General features: G+C 35.6%; 1 protein-coding gene across 1 annotated transcript; it reads right to left on the reverse strand.

Moving 5' to 3' along the window:
- Positions 1-12,601: 12,601 nt before the first annotated feature.
- Positions 12,602-22,942, reverse strand: LOC114424558. Its single transcript, XM_028391449.1, has 4 exons — positions 22,596-22,942; positions 13,106-13,355; positions 12,760-12,811; positions 12,602-12,666 (listed from the first exon to the last, which is right to left on the reverse strand). The coding sequence occupies exons 1-4, from the start codon at positions 22,940-22,942 to the stop codon at positions 12,602-12,604; spliced, it is 714 nt and encodes a 237-aa protein (XP_028247250.1).
- Positions 22,943-24,497: the final 1,555 nt, after the last annotated feature.

The following is a 24,497-nucleotide window of genomic DNA, read 5'->3' on the forward strand; positions in this document are numbered from 1 at the left end:
AAAAGTGGTACAAGTAATGTGTTAATGATTCATCTCCAATTCCACCAATTAGAATTCCCTCTCCATGTCATACTCAAAGTCCATCACATGACAGAAGCTCCTTCACAACCACAAGGACATGAAATTCCATCACAAGGACACGTGTTCCAACAGTAAGAAAAATCCACACAGGCATGTTGATAAAAAGCAAAAGACAATTGTTTTTGGAAGTGATAGTGAGAGTGACCCCAATAAAGTTAGTATGAAACTTGTTGATTTTAATCAAGAGCGAACTCTAATAGAACTTGCAAAGATGATCATTATTGATGAACTTGCCTTTAAGTTTGTTGAAAATGAAGGGTTTAGGAAGTTCATGGAAGATGCTCAACCTAAATTTAAAATTCCTTCTTGTGTCAGTACTATTGCTAGATATTGCATGCATGTGTTTGATGATGAAAAGGAGAAGTTGAAGCATGTGTTGTTTGCAAATCAACAAATGGTTTCACTTACTACAAATACTTGGATGTCAATTCGAAATATGAATTACATGTGTGTGATAGCTCATTACATTGATGAAGGGTAGGAGTTGAATAAAAAATATTGAATTTTTGTTTGATTTCTGACCACAAAGGTGAAACCATAGGGATAACCCTACAGAATTATTTAAAAGAATGGGGGATTTCAAAAGTTTGTTGTGTAACAGTAGATAATGCAAGTGATAATAACTTGGCTATTTTATATTTAGCTAGAGCATTGAGTTTTTGGAATGGGCATACTTTGTTGAATAGAGAGTTCATGCATATGCGATGTTCTGCTCATATTTTGAATTTAATTGTTAGTGATGGATTAAAAGAAATTGACATATCCATTAGAAAAATAAGAGTTGCATATAAGTTTGTGAAGTCTTCTCCAAACAGATTTGTAAGTTTTAAGAGGTGTGCTAAAGAAGTAAGTATATCCACTAAAACCATGTTAATACTTGATGTACCAACTAGGTGGAACTCTACTTATTTGATGTTAGATGTTGCTGAAAAATATAAGCATGCATTTTATCGCTATGAGTATGTTGAAGCTGCATATGTGTTAAATCTCATATCTAGTGAAGGGAAATGATGTCCCTAAGAGATTGATTGGCAACGTGTTCGTGTTTTTATTAGCCTTTTGAAGACTTTCTATGATGCAACTCTTTCTTTTGCTAAGTCATTGCATGTCACTGCTAACACTTTTTTCAAGAAGCTGGTCAGTATTCAAAAGTCACTAAATAAGTGGAGGCATAGTGATGACTTAGTGATACAAAGGATGACATCAAATATGCAATTAAAGTTTAACAAATATTGGGAAAGTGGTGGAATTAACTACCTTTTGCTTGTTGTTTTTTCTTGATCCTTGTTATAAATGTGAGTACATTCAATTTTGTTTTAATTGTATGCATGGTGTTGAGAAGTGGATGGACATGATGAAAAAATTGAAAGACCTCATTCACAAATTGATTCAACAATATGTACTAGAGCATCACATTTCTCATTCTAGTAGCAAATAAGCGAATTCTAGTACATTGGCTTCAAACATGACCTCACAACATAATGATGACAAAGGTGATAAGGATGATGATTGGGATGATGAATTTAGAATGAAAATGAAGAAAAAAACAGAGCGAGGTACAAAAAATGAGTTAGATAGGTATTTGGAGGATGATGTTGAGGTTTAAGTTTGACATTTTCAATTGGTGGAAATTGAAAGCATCCAAATATTATATTTTTTCCTGTATGGCTAGAGATTTATTGGTTATTCTTGTATCTATTGTATCATCTTAGTCTACATTTAGCACAGGGGATAGAATTTCAAATTCATTTCGTAGTTCCTTGAGTCATACTACTGTTGAAGCTCTCATTCGTGCCCAAAATGGCTTAGATCCATTAAGCAAAATGTTAATGACTTGCAAGTTGAAATAAATGAAGCGGAAAAGATTGAATCAGGTGTGTAATCTCTTATTTTATTTTTTATATTTGTACAAAATATCAATTAATTTTTGTGCTAACATGGTTGTGCTTAAATTTTTAGATTTTTTTTTTGTTTGGCTTTAAATACTATGAGTATTGAGACTCCAAGTGTTGGGACTACTATTGTTGGAACTTCTTAAAGTATTACTTTTAGGTACATTGTTATTTGTTTCTCTTTTTTCATATTTGTTTTTTCTACCATGTTTATAATATTAACGGATCATATTTTGTTCATTTGTTTGAGCAAACTTAGTTGCAACAAATGTGGTTGTGACAAATCCGGTTGCAAGAAATTAGTTTGTAGGAAATAATTGTGTTTCAGACTATTATAGTAAATCTTGTTGAACAATATTTTATTTTAATTCGTATTAGTCTATTTTAGAATATTATGTTGATGGTGCTAAATGAATCAATTTTACTACTTTCAGACATTTGATAATATTGTGTTAATTGTATTGGATATTGGAAAGAATCATGATATAAAATAGTAGCTCTAAGAAAAAAAAGACTAAATTTAAATGGGTAATTTGTTGGTCCGAACCAAACCAAACCGTTCATGAATAGGTTGGATTGAATTGAGTTAAAAAAATTATAAAAATCGAACCAAACCAAACTGATCAAATTTGATTGAGTTGAGTCCTAAATTTAATCAAAATCGGTCTAAATCGGCTCGCGAACACCCCTAGAAGGTGGTAGTGTATGGTGGGGCTGTCACCATGGCCACCATCATTGGTTGTGGGTAGGGGTGGGTAAACAGGCCCAAGTTCATGGACTGACCCGCGGGGCCCATGGTCAATGCGGGTTACGAACCAATTTTTTTAAACAGTCTATGATTAAGTCATATTTTTGGGTCCGCTCCGCCTAACCCACGGACTATGCGGGTTTGGCCCGTGGGGTCCGCGGGTTGCCCGCAGCCCGCATTAGGTTTGCTTTATTTGACCTTGACCCAATTTACGAGGTTTGATTTTTTCTTTTTTACTTTAAACTTTTCTTTTAAAACAACACATAAAAAAATATATTAGATAAGATAAAGATTTAAAGATAAAAATAAAAGATGATAAAGATAAAAAAGGATAAGATAAGATAAATAAAAGATAATAAAAATAAAAGATTAAGATAAAAAAAAGATAAGTGATAACATGCTAAAAATCTTCCTTTTGATATTTTCTCGATATTTTTCTCTTTTAATCTATCATTTTTATATCTACAAGCCATAAATAATAAAAATATCAATTCTTATCATTTATGCCAAAAATAATTGTTAAATAAATATTTTTAAAGATATTTCAATATATTTTTATTATATAAAAAAAATAACTCACATCACATATGGAGAAGACTCAAGCTACTTCAAATATGGAATCATTTGTTGTTGGAGTGTTTATTTTAGATTTATTGCTTGAATTTTCTTTTGTTAAGACATTATTTATTTTATTGATGTAATTGACTAATTATTTAGATTTTATTTACATTTGTATTGAACTTAATTTCATAATATTGTATTTTTATTAAAATCAATTTTTTTTAAAATTAGGCCCGTGGATCGGCCTGTTTGACCTGCAGAGTCCGCAGGCGGAGGCGGACCAATTTATTTTGTCTGTGTAAAAAGCGGGGCGGACTGGCCCGGTCTGCTGCCAATGCGGACGGGCCTTACGCGGAGCGGACCGGTCCACTTACCCACCCCTAGTTGTGGGATAAGAAAGAAGGAGAAAGGAAAGAAAAAAAATAAAAAAGAGGAGAGGGAGAGAGGGCCGCCAAAAATTGCTTTTTCGAAGCCGCGTGTGGAGGTCAGTAAATGAGAAGGGAAGAGGAATGAGAAGGGAAGAGGAATGCATAAAAAGATGAATTCCGACTATGCGATTTCGGTGGGAGAGGAGACAAGGATAGGGTTAAATTGGAAAAGACAAAAGAAAAAAAAAAATAAAATTTTTTCAACCTTTCATTTAAAATTTAATGAATCTAACGGCTCCAAAAATCTTTGGCATGATAGAATTCGTCATAATTTTAGTGATTACATCGCTAGAAAGATTTGAGTGTCAATGCATCCACATAATTCATATTCCATCAACTTCTTTCCTAAACTCAATTTCATATTTGTTGCTAGAGCTTTGTTAATAGCTCCATTATCTTACTAAGAAATGATTTTTCAAGTAGAACTTTTCAATAAAGTATTTCAGTACATTATTTTGAATAAGTTTCAAAATATCTTCTATATCTTATTTTTTACTTTGGCGAGAATTGATAAAAAAAAAAATTGCATCCTCAAAATATCTGATAGTCATTTTTTCATTGATTAAAAATACTTTAAATTTTTGTAACCCCACACATCCCTACTGTTACGGTTACTAGTTCAATGAGTATTGTATATGTTCTCACTCACTTTTCAATAAAAGTCATTTACACTTTTGCTAGCTAGTTGCATATTTAAATTCAATTTATTGCTTTCTGATTTTACAATTTCTGTAATTTATATCTCCCTACAGTTTCTTCTCGAAACTAGTTTTATCCTTTATCGTTTCTAAAATCCATTTTTTCTCCAAACTCAAACTTTCATATTGGCAATTGCTTTTCTTATCTTAACATTACTTTCAATAAATCCTTCGTTTAATTATTATTTTAGATCATTTTTTCAATGCACTTAATTTAACATGTCTTTTCACGAGATATATGTTTTGCATGCATGTGAGTTGTTTTTTTTTTTTTACTAAAAGATGCATAATTATATTGTTGTTTCACATTTGTTTCTGAAGCATGCATTTCAGTAATTATCTTTTAATTAAGATTGTTACAATATTCAAATCGAAACATAAAAGTCATAATTAGTTCGAATAAAATGAATTTACATCCTTGAGTTCACAGTTCTAAATCCCACAAATAAACCACTTTATTTGTTGGTTAGGATCATTACGAGAAGTTAACTTAAATTTTTTTTGTATCTGTTGGAACTTATGGACAAATTTTCATAATTAATAATTTTTTTATAAAGAAATCGAGAAAATGAGTATATTAACACATAACAAATGCACAACATAATTGGACCTCTCTTTTTTTCTTCAGAAAATCGACTTTCGGAGAATACTTTCCAAAAATGTTAATATTTTAACATTTTAAAAGTGGTCAAAATTAAAAAAATATTTTAGAAAAAATATATATTAATAAAATTAGGAGATATAAATAACATTAAATGTCATCCTATATTACGAGAAAGGTTAGGTATGATGGCCCAATAACCCCTAAATTCAAAATAAAATAAAATTTTGTCCCATTCTGTAAAAAAATAAAATAGGAACTAGATAATAACTTCTTGAAGTTTAGAAATTGACTATGACCTGCACAATTAATCCCAAAATGTCATTAATGCAAAAAGGCCTTTCAGTCAGGTCTGCACTTAGAATTTTTTCCTGATTTAAAAAGTTGAACTAGGATATTTTCAAATGTGCAGACAATAATATATCAGACCATTAATTAGACAATATATTTGAAATGAAGATTTTTCTTAAATGATGTAATCCTTCGGCAATTATTTCGAACAAATCTTTCATAGTATGTGGCTTAAGTTTGATTTTCTTACTTGGATAAGTCAATTTAAACAAAGCTAGCTAGCATCAGATCATTTGAAAAGAACGTGAACTTGAACAAAGTTCAAAGCTAGCTAGTGACTCTCCAATTGTAGTCTCAAACCAGTGAATTGCAATGCTGTACGGATCACGTTGAGTGAATTATTAATTATGACTAGGACATATTAAGAATATTAATTAAGAAAGTTGGTCATTTTTCGTTCTTCGAATATATACTTGTGGTAAAAGTTGTCTTTTTGCATGGCATGCTATATGCCGGTAACGTTTACTAAAAGTTGCCCTATCAAAGGCGCACGTATAGCAAAGTTGCATTATAATAAAGTTCTAGTTGCACCTAAATTTGTCTTTGTATTGTTTTTATTAATCAATAATAAGTTCTATTTAATTAAGATAATGACCCTACCGACATCATTTCTTTATATTGCACGTTTCCTCCCTTTTGAGACGGTAAGATATATACCATATGGACAGTGGTCAATATTTTAACGCGAAAATTGATACAAGGATATTCCTGCAAGATATATAACGTTATATTTGTATATAAACTGTTACTACAAATAATTTTAAAGAATAATGTTTGTTTTCCAATCCACGTAAAAAAAACCAACTTTTAAAATTATAGGGTATCCTCTCGACAAGTCAAGGATTAATTCTTATAGATAGTGAGATTCATTTATTTAGTGTGTATTTAAATATCAATCACAATAGATTATAACTTCCAAAATTACAGTAAATATCAGAAACAATAGAGTTGATTTATCGGCACAGTAAAAAATAAGCGAGGTGCAGTCACCGCACTGCTCAATCAAACACCCTTAAATAATAAACTTCTCCTGTCATATTTTTTCATGCATGTAGATTTCGAAGAACAAACTTTTAATCATGTACTTAGAAGATAAAGTTAATTTGTCAATCATATTGACGAAAACAGAAAAATTATTTTAACCAAAAAAAGAATAAAATTATTATTATTATTATTATTATTATTATTATTATAACAAAGATAGAATAAAATTAGAGGCGGCAAGTCAGTCTGGGTCTTCTAGTGTCATTTACGACAAAAACAGCTCATATATCCTGACTATATTTATCTTCATTGTTTGTTTCTTGCAGGGATAATGCCTTAGTGATCAGCTCTCAGGCTCTCAATGATCTGTCATAACTCAAATTGATTTTTAAATCTTCAATGTCTGATATAAGTTATTGCATACAACTCTTCCACCAAATTAGAAATAAGAGTTGACAAATTAAATGCTTAGGCATTGGTTAAGAAATTAAGAAGAGAAAATTTATTGTTGATATGTGTAAAATTATATTATTTATAATTTTTTAATGTTTTTTTTTATAATTTTTAAAATATTTTTTAATTTTTTAATCAATATCATAAGAACATTTATTAGTATGACCCATAAGAGTTTTAAGAAACATATTAAAAACGCAAAGAACAATAGGACGGTTTAAGTATCATCTCGGTGCCAAGACAGGACAATTGTGTTTTAATAAAATAGAGATCGAGCTACTTGATTGTGAAGGATAACTATAATGTATGAAGCAGGTACATGACTTTTTTTTTTATTAATTATGTGTAATAAAAGGAAAAAATAATTGATGTACTCATTTTAAATAGCAAGTAGCAAAAAAATACTAGTGATATTTTTAAGTAATTACTCCCTTTTGTCGTAAAATAATAATCATTTTAAATATTTTATATAGACAAGAAAAAATAATAAATAGATAGAAAAGAATAATAAATTTACAAAATTATCCTTACATTATCATTAATTTATTTTTATATTTTGTAGTTTATTTTTAGTCCTTGATTTAAAAGTTAACTGGTTTTGATGCCTAAATTATTTTTCCGTTTGATTTTCGGTCCCTGCCGTCAAGTGCTTCTGTTAACTAATGGCCTGACGATTAATATTTAATTATTTTAAAATATTTGTTGAACTTAAAGTTCACCCATCTTGGTCCTTAAACTATTCTTTTGTTTCGTTTTTGGTTATTGCCGTCGTCAAGTGCCTTTGTTAACTGATTACATAACAGTTAATATTTAACAATTTTATAATATTTGTTGGCGGCTGTTTTTTCAGGGGCTAAGGGAAGATGCTTTGCAAAACATTTGAAATGTGTTTAACAATTTTCTTGGCAGTTAAAATCCTCCCGAAGTGCTACACAATACAAATGAAACTTTCTTCCCAAAGCAAAACAACTCAACAAATAAAGACAAAGAAAAACTCAAATTTTTATATGCGAAAATGCCACATTATGCAAAACTACCTAAAGCATGGGAGAAGAATCCTGATCATCAACCCCTCTCCTATCTTGCCTGTATCAACCCTTCTTCCACTTTCTATTAGGGGTGTTCGTGGATTGGATTAGATCAATTTTGAAGAGCAAAATCATCTGATTCAATAATATTAGTTTTGTTAATTTATTATCCAATAGGTTTAGTTTAAAATTTTCACTACTACATAAAAGGATTTTAATTTCGGTTTTGGAGGAGTTTCAACATCAATTTAGAATTGATGTTGAAATGACCGTTGTTGAAAGTAAATATTTTTCAATATTAATTTTAAAACCGATGCTGAAAATCATTATTTACATCGATTTTGACTGAAATCGATATAGAATTAATGTGACCAAAATTCTGTATTTTGAAACACTTTCTACATCAGTTATGAAAAAAACTAATGTTAAAAGTCTTATACAATATTGATTTTTGACACAACCGATGTTAAATGTATTATAGCACATCGGTTTTGGCCAAAATCGATATTGAATGTGCCTTTATAACATCGGTTTTAGCTAAAACGGATATAGTATAACACGTTCAACATTGATTTTTGATCAACAAATGTTGTTTTTTTTATAATTTTTTAATATTTTGTTTATTTTTACAATGAACCAACCTGCAAATCAAAACTAGAACTAACCTAGACAATATATATAATAATGGTATTGATATATATATATATATATATATATATATATATATATATATATATATATATATATATATATATATATATATATAAATTATTACCGAATAAATAGCCTTTGACGATGGTAATGCAAATAATGAAAAAAATAGCCTACAAATTATAACAACACCATGATTAAAGTCATTGAAAAAATAGTGCAATAGTGTACAGATTATTACGAGTTATGTAACATAATTTATAGTTTAAGTAAAATAATATATCGAGTTATGTAACAAAAAGAATACATGTGCAAAAAATTCCACATATTTATGCAACAAATAAGAAGAGAAAGAAATTGCTACTAGTTGTCCTTTTTGAAGGGTGGTTTCAAGAATAACCTTGAAAAAGTGGACGCCATAACCTTGAGAAGACATTGTTCCACGAGTTAAAGCTAAGTGGAGTGCTACAAAGTAAAGAGAATGAATTTGAAGACAAACCCTTAGAAATTTTTATTTAGTGAAAAAATAAAAGCATAATTAGAATTATAATTAAAAGGAATGAATGACAAAATATAGGACAAGGCTTTAATATTTGAGCTGGCAACAACTAATACATATGAAACTAATAATGCAAGAAATTTACCATTTACATCTGCCAGCATTTTCATGTTACTACATCATAATTTGAATCCATAGATAATGTTGCAGACATAATTCTTGATTCAGAGTATGATTTGTCGAGATCTTTTCCTTGTTATAACACAATTAATAAAAGTTTAAAACACTATAGCTCATTTAGAACAAGTCTGTGTGGCATTGACTAGTAAAACTTACTTCACTGAGGATTGTATCTCTACTAGATTGTTCTTTTGGAGATTACAGAAGGACAAGTTGGCACTTTCCTACTACTTCTTAGAATTTTCCACTGTCTTTGAGCTACATAGCATTTATAAAAATATATAAGCAAAGAACTAAAACTACTCCCATAGTCAAATAATTTGTCTATTAAATATTTTTATGCATAGATTCTTATGGGTGGCATAGTTAAAAACAAACCTAAACAAAGAGAAAAATAAATTCTCACCACTCCAAGAGGCAATTCTCCATGGTAGCTTTAATATTGTTGGTTGAGAATTTTTGTTCCACATAATGACTTTTCACATTCACTATTAGAAAATATGCTAACGATGTGAACGTAAAATTGACAACATCGATTATTTAAATAACTGATGTTATATAATAAGAATTACAACAACAAAAATATATGAATGTTGATAGTTCACATCGATTTTTATACAAAACCGATGTTAACTTATACATATAAAAATCGATGTTAACGTAACGTTAACATCGATTCTGTATAAAAACCGATGTTAACTTCCAAACGTTAACATTAGTTTAAGTAAGAAACCGATGTTAACATTTTTCGATATTAACATTGGTTTTTTTAAAAAATCGATGTTAATATACACAAACAACATCGATTTTTTTAAAAACCGATGTTAACTTATACGTTAACATCAATTTTTTTTTTGGAAAACTCGATGTTGTTTGTGTATATTAACATTGGTTTTTTTAAAAAATCGATGTTGTTATTAGAATTTTTTTTAAATACTCTCTATTTTTACAAAAAAAAAACCCAAAATTTAACCTGTAAATTTAAAATCAGACCACACAACACAACATATATTATTTGCATTTTGCTTTCAAACAGGTTTTAGCAGAAAGCTAGTTCGTAAACTATCAATTGTAAAAAATCAATTGATAACTATGAATAAATAATTTATTAATAACTATCAACAAAGATTATTCAATGTTAAAATGAAATAGCAATTGTAAAAAATGAAATGCAAGCTAGTAAACTAATTAGGTAACCTAAAGTTACACATTTCCCTAACATCCTAAGTTTGATTTCTAACTTTGAGATAATACTGTGTCCATTGGATGCGAAGCGCCTTCAATCTCTCTGCTTCCAATGGTCTAACATCATTAAAATACTACATGATCAAATAAAATATAAGTTAATAATGTAATACCAATGATAAGAAAATCAACTTTGTTTGAAATAAACAATTAGCGTTTTCCAATTATTCTTGAAAGTTCTTAAGATTATCATGGACATCCAGTGCATGACGTAATAGCCACACTTAGTGCTCCCTTTTTGTCTATTACACTAAATACATAGTGAAATTTGGATATTAAACGTTAACTACAATTAGTGTACACACACATAAAATATATATAAGTAGAAGTTTTATTTAAATCACGTACCTTAACAACAATCCACCTAACACCAACCTTGGATTTAGGTTGTGGAGTATCATCAAGTCCTTTCAAAGCACTGTTGAATACAAGGAACATTAAAATTTTGATGTTGTTGAGTTATGCTAATGCAAATGTATTGAAAAACAACACTGACCTGTTAATTATTCCTTTAAGGTAGTTGTCTAGCCTGTTATGCAAGGAACAAAACCTGACAACAAGATTTTCCTTAGGCAAAATGATGACCATTTGCCAGTGTGTGCTGCAGTGGAGACCAATATGGGTTATTATAGTATTTACATTATTTAAATTCAGTTGTTCAGTTTGACTTACCCATTCAGGTAGGCTCCAAAGTAGACATCGCATTTTGAACTCTACATCCAACTCTTCATGTAACTTTTTGATTCAAATTGCGATTGCCCAGATCTTTGAATGGACCGTGGCTCGAGGAATCCATACACATTGGAATTCCACGCTCGCATACTTGTCTTAGTCAGATGCCTATTGTTGTTTAGATAAAGTTAATTATGTATGAATTTAAAATAATAACTTAAGTAATAAACTATAATGTAAATTAACTTACAGAATCCATAACTGTATAACAGATATGCTAAGACATTGACTACCATGTGCAATTTTAGAGAGATCGTTGTGCTTTATGTACAACAGGAAGTCTTTATTAAACACCCCGAACACAGTAGCATCCCACATAACCTGGAAAGACTTCAAAAAGAGTTGTGAGATGGTCAATGTCATCAAATATAGGGGATCATCGACCTCATGATCCGACCTATTTGGAGGTTTTGCTAGAGACACAACTGCCTGTTTATCCAACATATTTAATTAACATAATTTAATTATAGTGAACAATTCAATTGAAAAAAAAGAAGCATATAATGAGAGTAAAATACCTGTTCTAATAAACGCTTCACGAGATGTGTCGGCCAAGCAAGGAAGGTGTTAAGTGCCTGCCCCACTAAAATAACCTTGTCAGCAGGTACAGGAACGAGAGCCTCTGCATCTTTAACCTCCTGAACACCAACCTTCACTTGGCCATGCAACAAAGGGATGTTGTGAACCGCTGTGGATCCCTCATAAACTCTTCCTAGGGCAACCAGGTGAGAAGGATTTTCTTCAATGTACAACCCCCATTTGTCTGAGTCACCCATGTCTGGATCGATTGGTGAGGGATCAACACAACTCCCCTTTGTGCTGACATGAGCAGCTGAGGGACCAACCTCAGGCTCCAGAGGCAGTGCAAGTCCCTATGATTGGATCTGTGATTGCAATTGGGACTGCATCTGGCTAAAGGATAACATCAGCTGCCAAGTCACTTTTTCTGTGATCGACTCCTCTAGCTGATCCCTGATTTGTTGAGTCAGCTGCTCGAGTTCTTTGGGAGCCATGGAGGAAGAACTGCGGGAGGTTCGTGGAGCCGATCCAAAATATTGCTTTATGGTCACACCGGCTCCAGCAGCACGCACATGACCAGGGTGTTCTGGTCGCCCAATGGCAGCAGTCAGGAGATCCTGATGTCCATGGGGTACAAACGAACCCTGTGACGCCTGCTCCTCTAAAAAATCCTGTACAAAACACATATATTTGTTTAGTCATTCATAGAATTAACAAAGATAATTACAATTCTTAATTGAAAATGACTTACAATCTTGTCAGCTATTTCCTTTGTTGCCTCAGATGTCATCTACCTAATTTTCTTGGTGAGGGTCATCTTCCACTTCTTGTGTCGTCTGATGGGAGATGGAGGGTCAATCACACCCTCAGTGCTTCCGGATTGAGAAACTTCCTCCAGTTTTTTCTTTGTCTTCTCAGCCATCAGCTTTTGTTCTAAATATTCACAACCCTCACGAGACAACACGTGGGGGGCGGTGTTTTGCTTCAGGATGGCCTATGCCTTTTTCCGCACATCCTGCAAAAATTGAACAATAATGAAAATCATTACTACAATGTATTATAAAAACTAAATTTTAGTGGAAAATAATTAAAATGACAAAGTACATACCTCCCAGGAGGGGTCTATGCGGTTCTGACAAAACTGGGCCAATTTCTCCTTGCTAATGCCGTATTTTTGACAAAAAAATGTCGTCCACACTATCCTTGACAGTTGCAAGCGCCCATTTCCTCATCAAATGAGATTTAAACTGTCTCCACCGCTCCCCGACAGTCTGAAGTACTTTTTTCTTTGTCCTACTGTCAGAAGCTTCAGGGATATCAAATTCAGCCTGACAAACAATAAAATAGGTTTTATTGTTAGTAAATTATAAATTTTGGCTAATAAAGAAAAAGAAAGATGAAAATTAAAATACCTGAATATTCTCCCATATCAAATCCTTCTGAGCAGCAGGGACTTCCTTCCAAGTCTCATATGTCACGTCGACCTTATCACGAACAATCCCCAAATATGTTCTTAATTTTTTCTTGTGGGGACCGTCAGCCTTCCCAGTCACAGGATCAACCTGTACCACTGGTCTCTCTGCCCCAGGTGATCTAGTGACCAAGGATCGTAGCCGTGTGGCTTTGCGTGTCTGCTTCAAGGTAGACGGAGACTCTGATGCTACTGTAGGAGGAGGAGGCGAGGTAAGTGGAGTAGCCATGGGCCTGTAAAGAAAAAAACTTGACTTAGTTAACATTATCAAAAAATTGAATCAATTAAGTAAATGAATGTACCAAAATGAAATACATAATTAGAAAATTACATTAGACGATATTAATTAATTCTCTTTCATCATGATCATTACAATTAGCATGAACATCGTCAGCTTCTTCTTCTCTGACGATGTTAGGAGTCATTTGTATGGACAAAAGACTAACATAATTATCAATGTATGAATCATCATCTTCAACATTAACACCAATTGTTTTGCCGTGTAGAACCACAGACCACCTTTCATCACAAAGGTCTTGCACATAAAATACCTGTTTAGCTTGTTCTGCCATGATGGAAGGGTCATTGTGGTAAGCTAGTTTCTTTAGGTCTACCAACGTAAATCCTACATCATTGTTCCGCACATCGGTGTTGCTGTCAACCCATTTACATTTGAAAACACAAACAGTAAATTTGACATAGTTAAGCTCCTAAATTTCATCAATGAACCCAAAGTAAGGGATGGAAGCTACACAAGGATTGTCATCATGTACAGTTGCAAAGTGTTGAGATTCAACCCTTAGGATGACCCTGCTGTTTTGCATTGTACTTTTCTTGTCTTGTGCTTTTCTATAAAAGGAATACTTGTTTATGTCGTATCCTTGCCAAGTTATAAGATTTCTATTAGGCCCATTTGCTAGCTTTCTTAATGTTTCAGAAGCATTTTCATCAGCAAAGATTGTATCTTTAAACCAATCAAAGAAAATCTTGTTATGCTTTTTCAAGACCCAGTTCTTTGACATTTTTGGATTACTTTGTTTGACTAAACGTTCATGCTGAAGTATGTATGGCAAAACTTCATTACTGTTATTCAACACATACAAGTGAGCTTGTAACAAATCTTCTACACTTGGAGTGATAACATAAAGTCCTCTTGAACCCTTACCGCCCACTCTGTCATCATGGTGAGACTCAGGAAGCCCAACAGGTTTAACCTTTTCAATGTACTTTGAACAAAATTCAATGACTTCTTCTGCAATGTACCTTTCAACAATAGATGCTTTCGGACGACGTAGATTCTTAGTATACCCTTTTAAGATCTTCATGTATCACTCAACCGGGTACATCCACCACAAATAAACAGGACCATAACATTTGATTTCTCTGACCAGATGAACAATTAAGTAAACCATGATGTCAAAGAAAGAAGGAGGAAAATACATCTCCAACTGTCACAGTATAATTGCAGCCTTGTTTTCTAGGTCATCAAACTTGACAAGATCAAGGACTTTGCTACATATGGCATTGAAGAAAAAGCACAGGCGAGTTATGGCTAACCTGACTTTGTTAGGAAAAATGTCTCGTATGGCCATGGCTAACAATTGTTGCATCAACACGTGACAATCGTGAGACTTTAACCCTACTAGCTTAAGCTCCTTCAACTGCACAAGGCTCTTAATATTTGAAGAGTATCCTTGTGGGACTTTGACCCGGTGCAGACACTAACAAAAACTTATCTTCTCCTTTCTGGACAAAGTATGACAAGTTGGAGGCAGATATATTTTTTTACCATCAGACCTTGGATGCAACTGCAATCGTATACCCATGTCCGCTAGATCTTGACGAGTATTCAGACCATCTTTCGTCTTGCCTTGAATGTTAAGGAGTGTCCCAATGACACTATCACATACATTTTTCTCCACATGGATAACATCAATACAATGTCTAATATCTAGATTAGACCAGTACGGAAAATAAAAGAAAATGAACCTCTTCTTCCATATGCAAGTCTTACTTTTTCCCTTATTTTGGGTCTTTCCAAATACAATATTTAGGTATTGAACCCGCTGGAAGACCTACTCACCAGTCAACGGTATCGGCGTAGTTTCGTGCTCTTGACTTCCATTAAATGCTTTTTTCAATCGCCTATAAGGGTGATGAGGTTTTAGAAAATGATGATGCCTAATGTACACTATTTTTCTACCATGTTTCAATTGTATGTAGCTTGTGTTTTCTTCACAGATGGGGCATGCATGATGACCCTTAACATTGTAACTGCTTAGATTCCCATATGCTGGAAAGTCATTAATGGTACAAAAAAGCATTGCACGCATTTGAAAAGTCTCATTGTGAAACCCATCAAACACTAAAACCCCGTCGTCCCACAACTTTGTCAGGTCTTCAATCAATGGACTTAGATAAACATTAATGTCATTTCCTGGCTGTCTTTGGCCCGATATCATCATAGACAACATCATGTATTTTTGCTTCATGCACAACCAAGGAGGCAAATTGTAAATTACTAGTAGAACTGGTCATGAATTGTGTTGCGTGCTTAAATTGCCATATGGATTCATTTCATCACTGGGAGCAATCAATCGGATGATAGACCATTCAATCAGAGTTTCTCCCATTTGCATGCCAGGTAAGGTCTTTTGTGTCGTCTCCATTAGCAAAAAGACGCTTAAACCTTGGAATGATGGGAAGATACCATAACACCTTCGCTGGAGGGCCTTTCTTTGAGTTTTCATCAGAACTATAGTCCTCATCATCCTTCACTTTGTACCATGATGCCCCACACCTAGGGCATTTGGACATTTCTTCGAATTCATGCTTGTATAGTATGCAATCATTCGGGCAAGCATGAATCTTCTGATACTCCATACCCATTGGACACAGTATCTTTTTCGCCTGATAGTAACTTTTAGGCAACGTGTTTTCCTCTGGAAGCAGATCATGCACTACTTGAAGTAGGGAACTAAAGCTTTTGTCACTCCACCCATATCTGGCCTTGACACTAACTAGACTTAACACCGCCTACAACATCGTCAAGGAATTCTTACACCCCATATACAAAGGCTTCTTTGAATCACTTTGCAATCCTTCATACATAGGGGCATGTGCTTGCTGAAAAGACTCTTGTCCAAGGTCACGAATCATATCCTCCAAGCGATCTCCCATTTCTACATCAAACGGTTCAGATTGGGACCCACTCTACATGTCTGTCAATTCACCAAGAAGAATTAACATTTGCTTCAAGTGAGGAAACTTCTGCTTCAAAATCTAAACCGATGTTAATTCACGAATCATATTCTAAGTCTGATTGATTTTATATGGCACAAAATCTAAAGTATCCAAACAGATTAATCTAAACTGTAAAAAGAATCCAACCAATGTCAATTCATGAATCATATCCTCCACCCAAAAGAATCCTTGTCCTCAAGGATTAAAGTGAGGAAACTTTTGCTTCAAGTCATAGAAGAATTCCTAAGTTGCATCTTCAGGTAGTCTGATATAGTCATGGAGTTTTATGCTAATGCTTGGCCCAAAGAAGAGGGAGTGCGAGACATGCAGTCATGGATGAGGGGTCAGTGGATTCCCTTTGATGCAGATGCCCTCAGCCAGTTCCTGGGTGACCCGCTAGTGTTAGAGGAAGGCCAAAAGTGCGAGTTTAGTCAGAGGAGGAACAGGGCCGATGGGTTTGACGAGGAGGCCATTGCCCAGCTATTATGCACACCGGGTCAGGATTTCGCTCGGACCGCTGCATGGAGGCGGGTGCGGATCATGCGCACCAACATGACCACCTTGACCTAGACGTGGATGACATTGCTGCTCAGCAATGTCTTGCCTAGTGATCATAACTCCGATCTCCCTCTGCCGAAGTGTCAGCTGGTGTATGCCATCCTAACACGGATGAGCGTCCATGTGGCTCAGTTGATTGCTGACGCCATCTATTTATTTGCAGGAATGCCACCCACCAGACACCCTCTAGACCTGGATAAGTCTAACAGGGCCCTGGGGTTCCCGGCATTGATCACGGGCCTTTGCCAGTCATTCGGGGTTCTCGTCACTCCTAGCAAGGTGATCCGACCGCCGATCACTCGGGCCTTCATTGAGAAGTATTGCACGCCTAGGCAGGCACAGGGTGATGCACCTCAGGCCGCAGACGCACCGCCACCACCTCATCAGGCTGATCCCGCCGGGTCACTAGGCATGGAGCGTTATCTACAACACTTGGTTCGCCAGCAGGCGGCCAACCACCGGGGGCAGGTGCAGATACATGAGTGTCTCTACTAGCTCAGCCTTAGTCAGCAGGGACAGGGTTTTGCTCCTTTTGCGTGCCCTACTCCAGATCAGTTTAGGGCTAAGGTCGCATGGCCCGAAGATTGGCCCGAGGCCCAGGCAGGGGAGGCGCCTGCAGGAGCTCCCGGCGATGCAGAGGAGGCCCGCATGGATGAGGAGATGATGGACTTGCTCGGTTTCTTAGGAGGAAGCGGAGCCACGTGACCGAAGTCACCACACCTTTTTTATTGACATTTTTCTGTTAGTTTGCTATTGACGTTTTCTGTTATTGTCTATATTGCTGTTGACACTATTATTTTCTGTTTTTTGTTCATATGGTTACTAACATTACTATTATTATCGTTCGTTTCTGTTAGAAATTTTTGGCGTTATGGCTCCCAGTTATTTCGTCACCATTTTTGCGACTTATCATTTCGTGCGTTTTTCGTTTACCTTGTGGTTAGACGTAAGTTGGTAATGTGTGCCCTCGTCTGCACGACCTTTTCAAAGAGAAAAAGAGAAAAAAAGAAAAAAAAAGGAGAGAGGAAATGAACAAATGATAAATAACTTAAAAAAGAGAAAAAGAGGAAAAGGAAAAGAGAGCAAGTAAAAAAAGAAAAAGAAGGAAGAAAAAAAGAAAATAATAAAAATAAAAAGTTGTCTAGCTAAAAAACATGCTTGTGAAAAGAGATAACTTCCAACTTTTCTTTGAAAAAAATTCACTGATCATAACCAGTTTTTGAAAAAAAATGTGTATACACTTGAAGGGTGAATTCTGTGAAAGTTTTCCCGAACACCCAAAAATGGACTTGGATGAATGCCCGAATTGATAAAAGAACATATTTTGGAAACACTGGGTTGACTAAAGTAGAGAAAATGAAGAGCCCTAGCATCACATGACCAAAAAAATTTCGACACTTGAGTGCCCACATAGGTGCATGCATGACTAGTTTTGCATAAAATTTCCAAATCATCATTGTTGCATTTAGGTCATGGAAATAATGTGGCACATCCCCTTTTATCCTTGAACCAAACCAAACCCTGACATATATCATGTCCAGCCGTTCTACAAGCCTTGAGCCAAAATCCCAACTTACCATAATCCTTGCCCTCGGAAGAAAACAAAAAAAGAAAAGTTTCCAATCAAAAGAGTGGGAGAAAACAAAGAGAGAAAATTCTCAATCAAAGATTGAGAGAAAGAAAAAAAAAGAAAGGAAAGAAAATTCCCGATCAAGGATCGAAAGAAAACAAAAGAAATATGCAGAAAGGTCTTTGGACCAGACAACATCTGAACAAATACAGAGTTACCACCAAGTAAACAAAAATGAAAGGAAACCACGATCTAAAGTGGTCCTCTCCCTTTGATTGCCAACCAAAATTCTGTGCGTCGGTGACTTGTTCACCTCACACTAAACAAAAACAGAAAAGGAAAAGGCCAAGAACACTCAAAGCCAAATTTCCCAAAGAAACAAACCGTTCCCAAGAAAAGGTCCTATTGATCCATGATCAAGCATGTAATCTTTGATTTGATAGGAAATGATTTGCAAAATCAAGTTATGACATATCTATGGTTCGAGATTAGGACGAAACATTTACCTGTGTGAGATCGATACACTTAGTGATTTTCTTCTATTTTTGTTGAACCCAGTGTTTCCTCTAAATGGTCATTTAGAAACGAAATGCTAACATCCAAAATCTCATTTATGGTTATGAGAAGATTTCATCAGCATACTCTCCTTCCCCGGTAGACACATTTGTTTTTCATCCAAAAAAGCATATGTTGCTCTGATTAGTTGTAAGTTTTGTCTCTTTACTAAAGCATGTTCGCATTTTAGTAAAGAAAACATTGAGACTAATTTAGTCTCACAAGTTATCCAGAACTACGTCAATCTGAGTTCCTCATTGAGGATACGCAGGAGCAAGAGCCTTGTTTTTTTTGGTCGCCCCACAATCTCTATCATACTGACCCTGGGGTCATGTGACGCGCAGAGACAAAGTATAGTCATTCTGCGTCTTTTGTCATCTATAGGCGGCGGGCCCGATGGCACGCAGAGACAAATTATGGTCATTCTGTGTCTTTTGTCATCCAGAGGCGGCGGGCCCGATGACTCGCAAAGACAAATTATGGTCATTCTGCTCACCTTTTGCCATCTAGACACAGTCGTATCCGATGGCACGCAGAGACAAATTATGGTCATTCTGCTCACCTTTTGCCATCTAGACACAGTCGTATCCAATGACACGCAGAGACAAATTATGGTCATTCTGCGTCTTTTGTCATCCTGAGGCGGCGGGCCCGATGACACTTGGAGACAAATTATGGTCATTCTGCTCACCTTTTGCCATCCAGACACAGTCGTGTCCGATGGCACGCAGAGACAAATTATGGTCATTCTACGTCTTTTGTCATCCAGAGGCGGCGGGCCCGATGACACGTAGAGACAAATTATGGTCATTCCGCTCTTTTTTTTCCATTCAGACACAGTCGTGTCCGATGGCACGCAAAGACAAATTATGGTCATTCTGCGTCTTTTGTCATCTAGAGGCGGCGGACCTGATGACACGCGGAGACAAATTATGGTCATTCCGCTCACCTTTTGCCATTTAGACACAGTCGTGTCTGATGGCACGTAGAGACAAATTATGGTCATTCTGCACCTTTTGTCATCCAGAGGCGGCGGGTCCGATGACATGCGGGAACCATTTGGTCCCGCACCTTTTCACCTTTTGTCATCCAGAGGCGGCGAGCCCGATGACATGCGGGGAACCTTTTGGTCCCGCACTTTTTTTCACTTTTTTTCACCTTTTGTCATCCAGAGGCGGCGGGCCCGATGGCATGCGGGGAACCATTTGATCCCGCACTTTTTTTCACTATCCAGAAACAATCAAGTCCGATAGTGTGCGGAGACAAATTATGGTCATCCGCACCTTTCGTCGACCGAGAGGAACGAATTCGATAGTATCAGGATGATGTGTTGGTACTGATCACTTTCAAAATTTTTGCAGGTTCCGCTGGTAGGGAGATTGACCGGCCAAATGGTGTTTCGCTCGAACGAAATTAGTGTCTTATCTTTACTTCTCTTTTATCTCCAATAAAAGACAAGTAAAGAGGGGCAACTGTCATACCCTAATTTCATCCGGGGACCATCCGTTTGTTGGGATGCGACCCTCGTTTGACCACTTCGAGGTACTTGGCACGCATCATTAGTCAATCCGTAAAGTGTCGTGACATGCCGGAAGTAAAAAAAAAACATTGTTGCACAATCCGTGAAGTTCCGTGACATGCCGGAAGTCAAAAGGGAGTGTTAATGCGCAATCCATAAAGTTCCGTAACATCCCAGAAGCCAAAGAAGGGATGATTATGTAATCCATAAGGTTTCATGACATTACGGAAAGAAAACAAGTATCGTTACGTAATTCGTAAAGTTCCGTAACGTTACGGAAAAAGAATCAGCAACAAAGGCAAGGGGGTGTATTTAATAAACAGGGGAGGTGCAAATAGTAACCAGACCCACTTGGGCCTTCCAGGAAGTTCTCCAGAAGGCGGTGCCATCTAAAGGAAACAACCTAGCTCGTCTGGGCGAGCTGGGTGGCAAGCTCCTCCCTCATTTTCCTATAAATAGGGGGAGGAGGGAAGAACAAAAATGTTCAACCCTCCTGGTACCTGAGAATCACTTAAAATTAGTGAGAAAAATTGTTTCCATGAAAAAAATTCAAGCCAAGGCACTTCCGTAACACTTCCGAGACGTTTCTGTGGGTGATTTCGCGAAGATTTTCAACCGTTCTTCGTCGATCTTCGGTCTTCAACCGGTAAGTTCCCGAAATCAAACTTTTCAATTCATTCTATGTACCCTTAGTGGTCCTCATTTGTTTCGCGTGCTTTTATTTTTATCTCATTTACTTTCCGTACCCCCTTTTGACGTGCTTTAGTAATTTATTTAAGTCATTTTTTCGCCTAATAAAAAATAAAATAAATTTCCACCGATCATTCGTATTGTAACATCTTTTAATTTCTGTTAAAATGAATTCCGACCGTTCGGTCATGCCGTAACCACGTTTAAAACCAAAAAGAGGCAAAATAATAATATAATAATCAAAAAATATCTTTTAGTAAAATAACAATAAAAAATCAATCGTATGTTTTTCTTTGGGATTTTTCTTTCTTAATTGAATTGACTAATAACCAAAGTGAAACTAAGGCTAAAATCAATTCATAAATCAAACTTTTGTCATCAACTAAAAAAACCATTTTTAAAGGTCCAACGCCTTGAAATGATCTTTTCCGCTATTATTGGTTAAACGTAGATTTCTAAAGGCCTAAAATCAACATGTAGCTTTATTACCTCTTTCAAAAATAATAAGAGATCATTAATGGTCCAATGCCTTAATGTTTTCTCTCCTTTCAAAAGAATCGAAAGATTGTTTAATGGTCCAACGCCTTAAATGACCTTTCATTCAATAAAAACATATCTTGCAAAAAAAGGATAAAAAACAACTCAACCAACGCTTCGTTCTCAAAGAACTACGTAGGTCTGATTTCCTTATCACAATTGAGGAATACGTAGGAGCAAAGGGAAACACCCTTGTCGACCACAAAAAGATAAAAATATAAAAAGGCATAAAAAGACATAAGAACGTAAAAAGGGAAAATAATATAAATTGAAGTCATATTTGCACATTTGATTAAAGGCTGCCGTTTCTTGTGACGGACGTGTGGGGTGCTAATACCTTCCCCGTGCGTAAATACAACTCCCAAACCTTTCACTTAAAGTTCGTAGACCACGTCTTTTCCGTTTTTTCCGACGTTTTCCTCAAATAAACGTTGGTGGCGACTCCGCGCGTATTCCTCTCTTGGAAGACGCTCCCGCGAGTGACGCGTCGCCCTCCCTCCGAAGGAGAGGTTGCGACAGCTAGGACTGTTGGATCCTAGATAGCATGCTAGAATCAGGTTGATGAACATGTAAGGCCATGATCTTAGGGGAATCAAGTCTAGATAAAGCATCTGCTACAACATTTTCTCGACCCTCTCTATACTCTATGCTGAAATTGAATTCCATCAACTTTACCAACCACTTTTGCTAGAATGTTGTGGACAATCTCGGATCTAGGATGTACTTAAAACTTTTGTGATCAATTCTAATGATGAACTTCTTGGGAAGTAAGTAGTGACTCCATTTTTTTGGACTGCAAACACAACTGCCAATAGCTTTTTCTCATATGTTGACAAGGACTGTTGCTGCTTGTTCAAACTTCTACTGATGAAGGAAATTGGGTGGTGATTCTGCATTAACACAACACCTAAGCCTAGGCCAGAAGCATCCACCTCCACTACAAATTCCTTAGAAAAGTCTGGTAGGGCCAAAACTGGTGCTGCTACTAACCTTTGCTTCAATTCCTGAAATGCTTCTTTTGTTGTAGAAGACCAACTAAAATTATCCTTTTTCAACATATCAGTCAAGGGTTTTGCAATTGTACCATATTGACTTACAAACCTTCTGTAATAACCGACAAGACCCAAGAAACTCCTCAATTGCTTCATGTTTTATGGTAGGCCCCAATCTTGTACTGTTGCAATTTTAGAAGGATCAATGGAAAATCCTTCTTTAGTTATAAAATGGCTCAAATATTCCACCTTTTCAACACCAAAGTAGCATTTGGATTTCTTAGCATACAAACTGTGAGTTCTCATAGTAAGAAGAACCTGATGAAGATGAGAAAGGTGGTCCTCCATACTTCTGCTGTAGATGAGTATATCATTAAAGAAAACAAGTAAAAACCTTCTCAAGTAATTATGAAAAACTAATTCATCAGTCCCTGAAATGTGGCAGGAGCATTGGTAAGCCCAAAGGGCATCATCAAGTATTCAAAGTGGCCCCTATGAGTTCTGAAGGCAGTTTTGTGAACATCATTTGCATCCATTCGAACTTGATTGTAACCAGCTCTTAGGTCAATTTTGGAAAAAAATGGTTGATCCATACAACTCATCTAGAAGGTCTTCTACTAATGGTATAGGGAACTTGTTCTTAATAGTTGCCTTATTAAGATCCCTATAATCAACACAAAGTCTCTAGGCCCCATCTTTCTTTCCCATCAACACTACTGGACTTGTATAAGGACTATCACTATTCTGTATAATTCCTGACTTCAAATAGTCCTGAATCAAGCCATCAATAATATCTTTTTGTTGTTTAGCATACCTATAAGGCCTCTTGTTGATAGGGTTAGCTCCTTGCGTTAAAGGAATCTTGTGATCATGGCCAATTTGGAAAGGAGGAAGACCCGATGGCTCCTGAAAAACATCTGTAAATTCGAGTAACAAGCTATTAATATCAGGTGGCAGTACCTGTTGATTAGCATGAGTAGTCAAAGAGTGGAGCAGGGAGCCTTCAACTTTAGACTGCAAACTAAGCAGGGAGAGGTGAATACCATTAAAGATGGTTTTATGAAGATGTTGTTTTCTAGCACTGGCCAGATTTGTAGGGGTAGCTCCTCTCAGGACATGTCTTTTCCCATGAACAAAAAATTCCATTGTCAATTTGTTGAAATTCCATGTGATGTCCCCTAGTGTTACTAGCCATTCAATTCCCAATACTAAATCACAACAACCAAGAGGTAACAACATCATATCAAAAGTAAAGTTGGTATTTTGAATTGACCAAGAAAATTTTGGGACCTTGGAAGAAATCTGGACTTTATTTCTATCTGCTACAGTGACAGATATTGTGTCCATAGCTTCTATCTGACAACCCATCTTCTGAGCTATGTGTAAGTCCAAAAAGTTATGAGTGCTTCCACTATCAATTATAATATGGAGAGGTTTCTTCCCATAATAACCAGTGACTCTCATAGTTCGAAAATCAGCTACTCTAGTTAATGCATTCATAGAAATTAAAGGTTCTGAATCATGTTCACTAACCACATTAGCATCAATTTCTTGAGGTCTAGAGCCCTCCTCTTCATCTTCAATTTCCAACACATGGATATGCAATTTCTTATGTATAAGGCCATGTTCACGTGTAAATGGTTCATCACAAAAGTAGTATAAGCCCTTTTATCTTCTTTCAGACATGTAGGCAAGGGTTAGGTGCTTAGGT

Source organism: Glycine soja, chromosome 1, assembly GCF_004193775.1.
Source record: "Glycine soja cultivar W05 chromosome 1, ASM419377v2, whole genome shotgun sequence".
In the NCBI taxonomy this organism is placed as follows: domain Eukaryota; kingdom Viridiplantae; phylum Streptophyta; class Magnoliopsida; order Fabales; family Fabaceae; genus Glycine; species Glycine soja.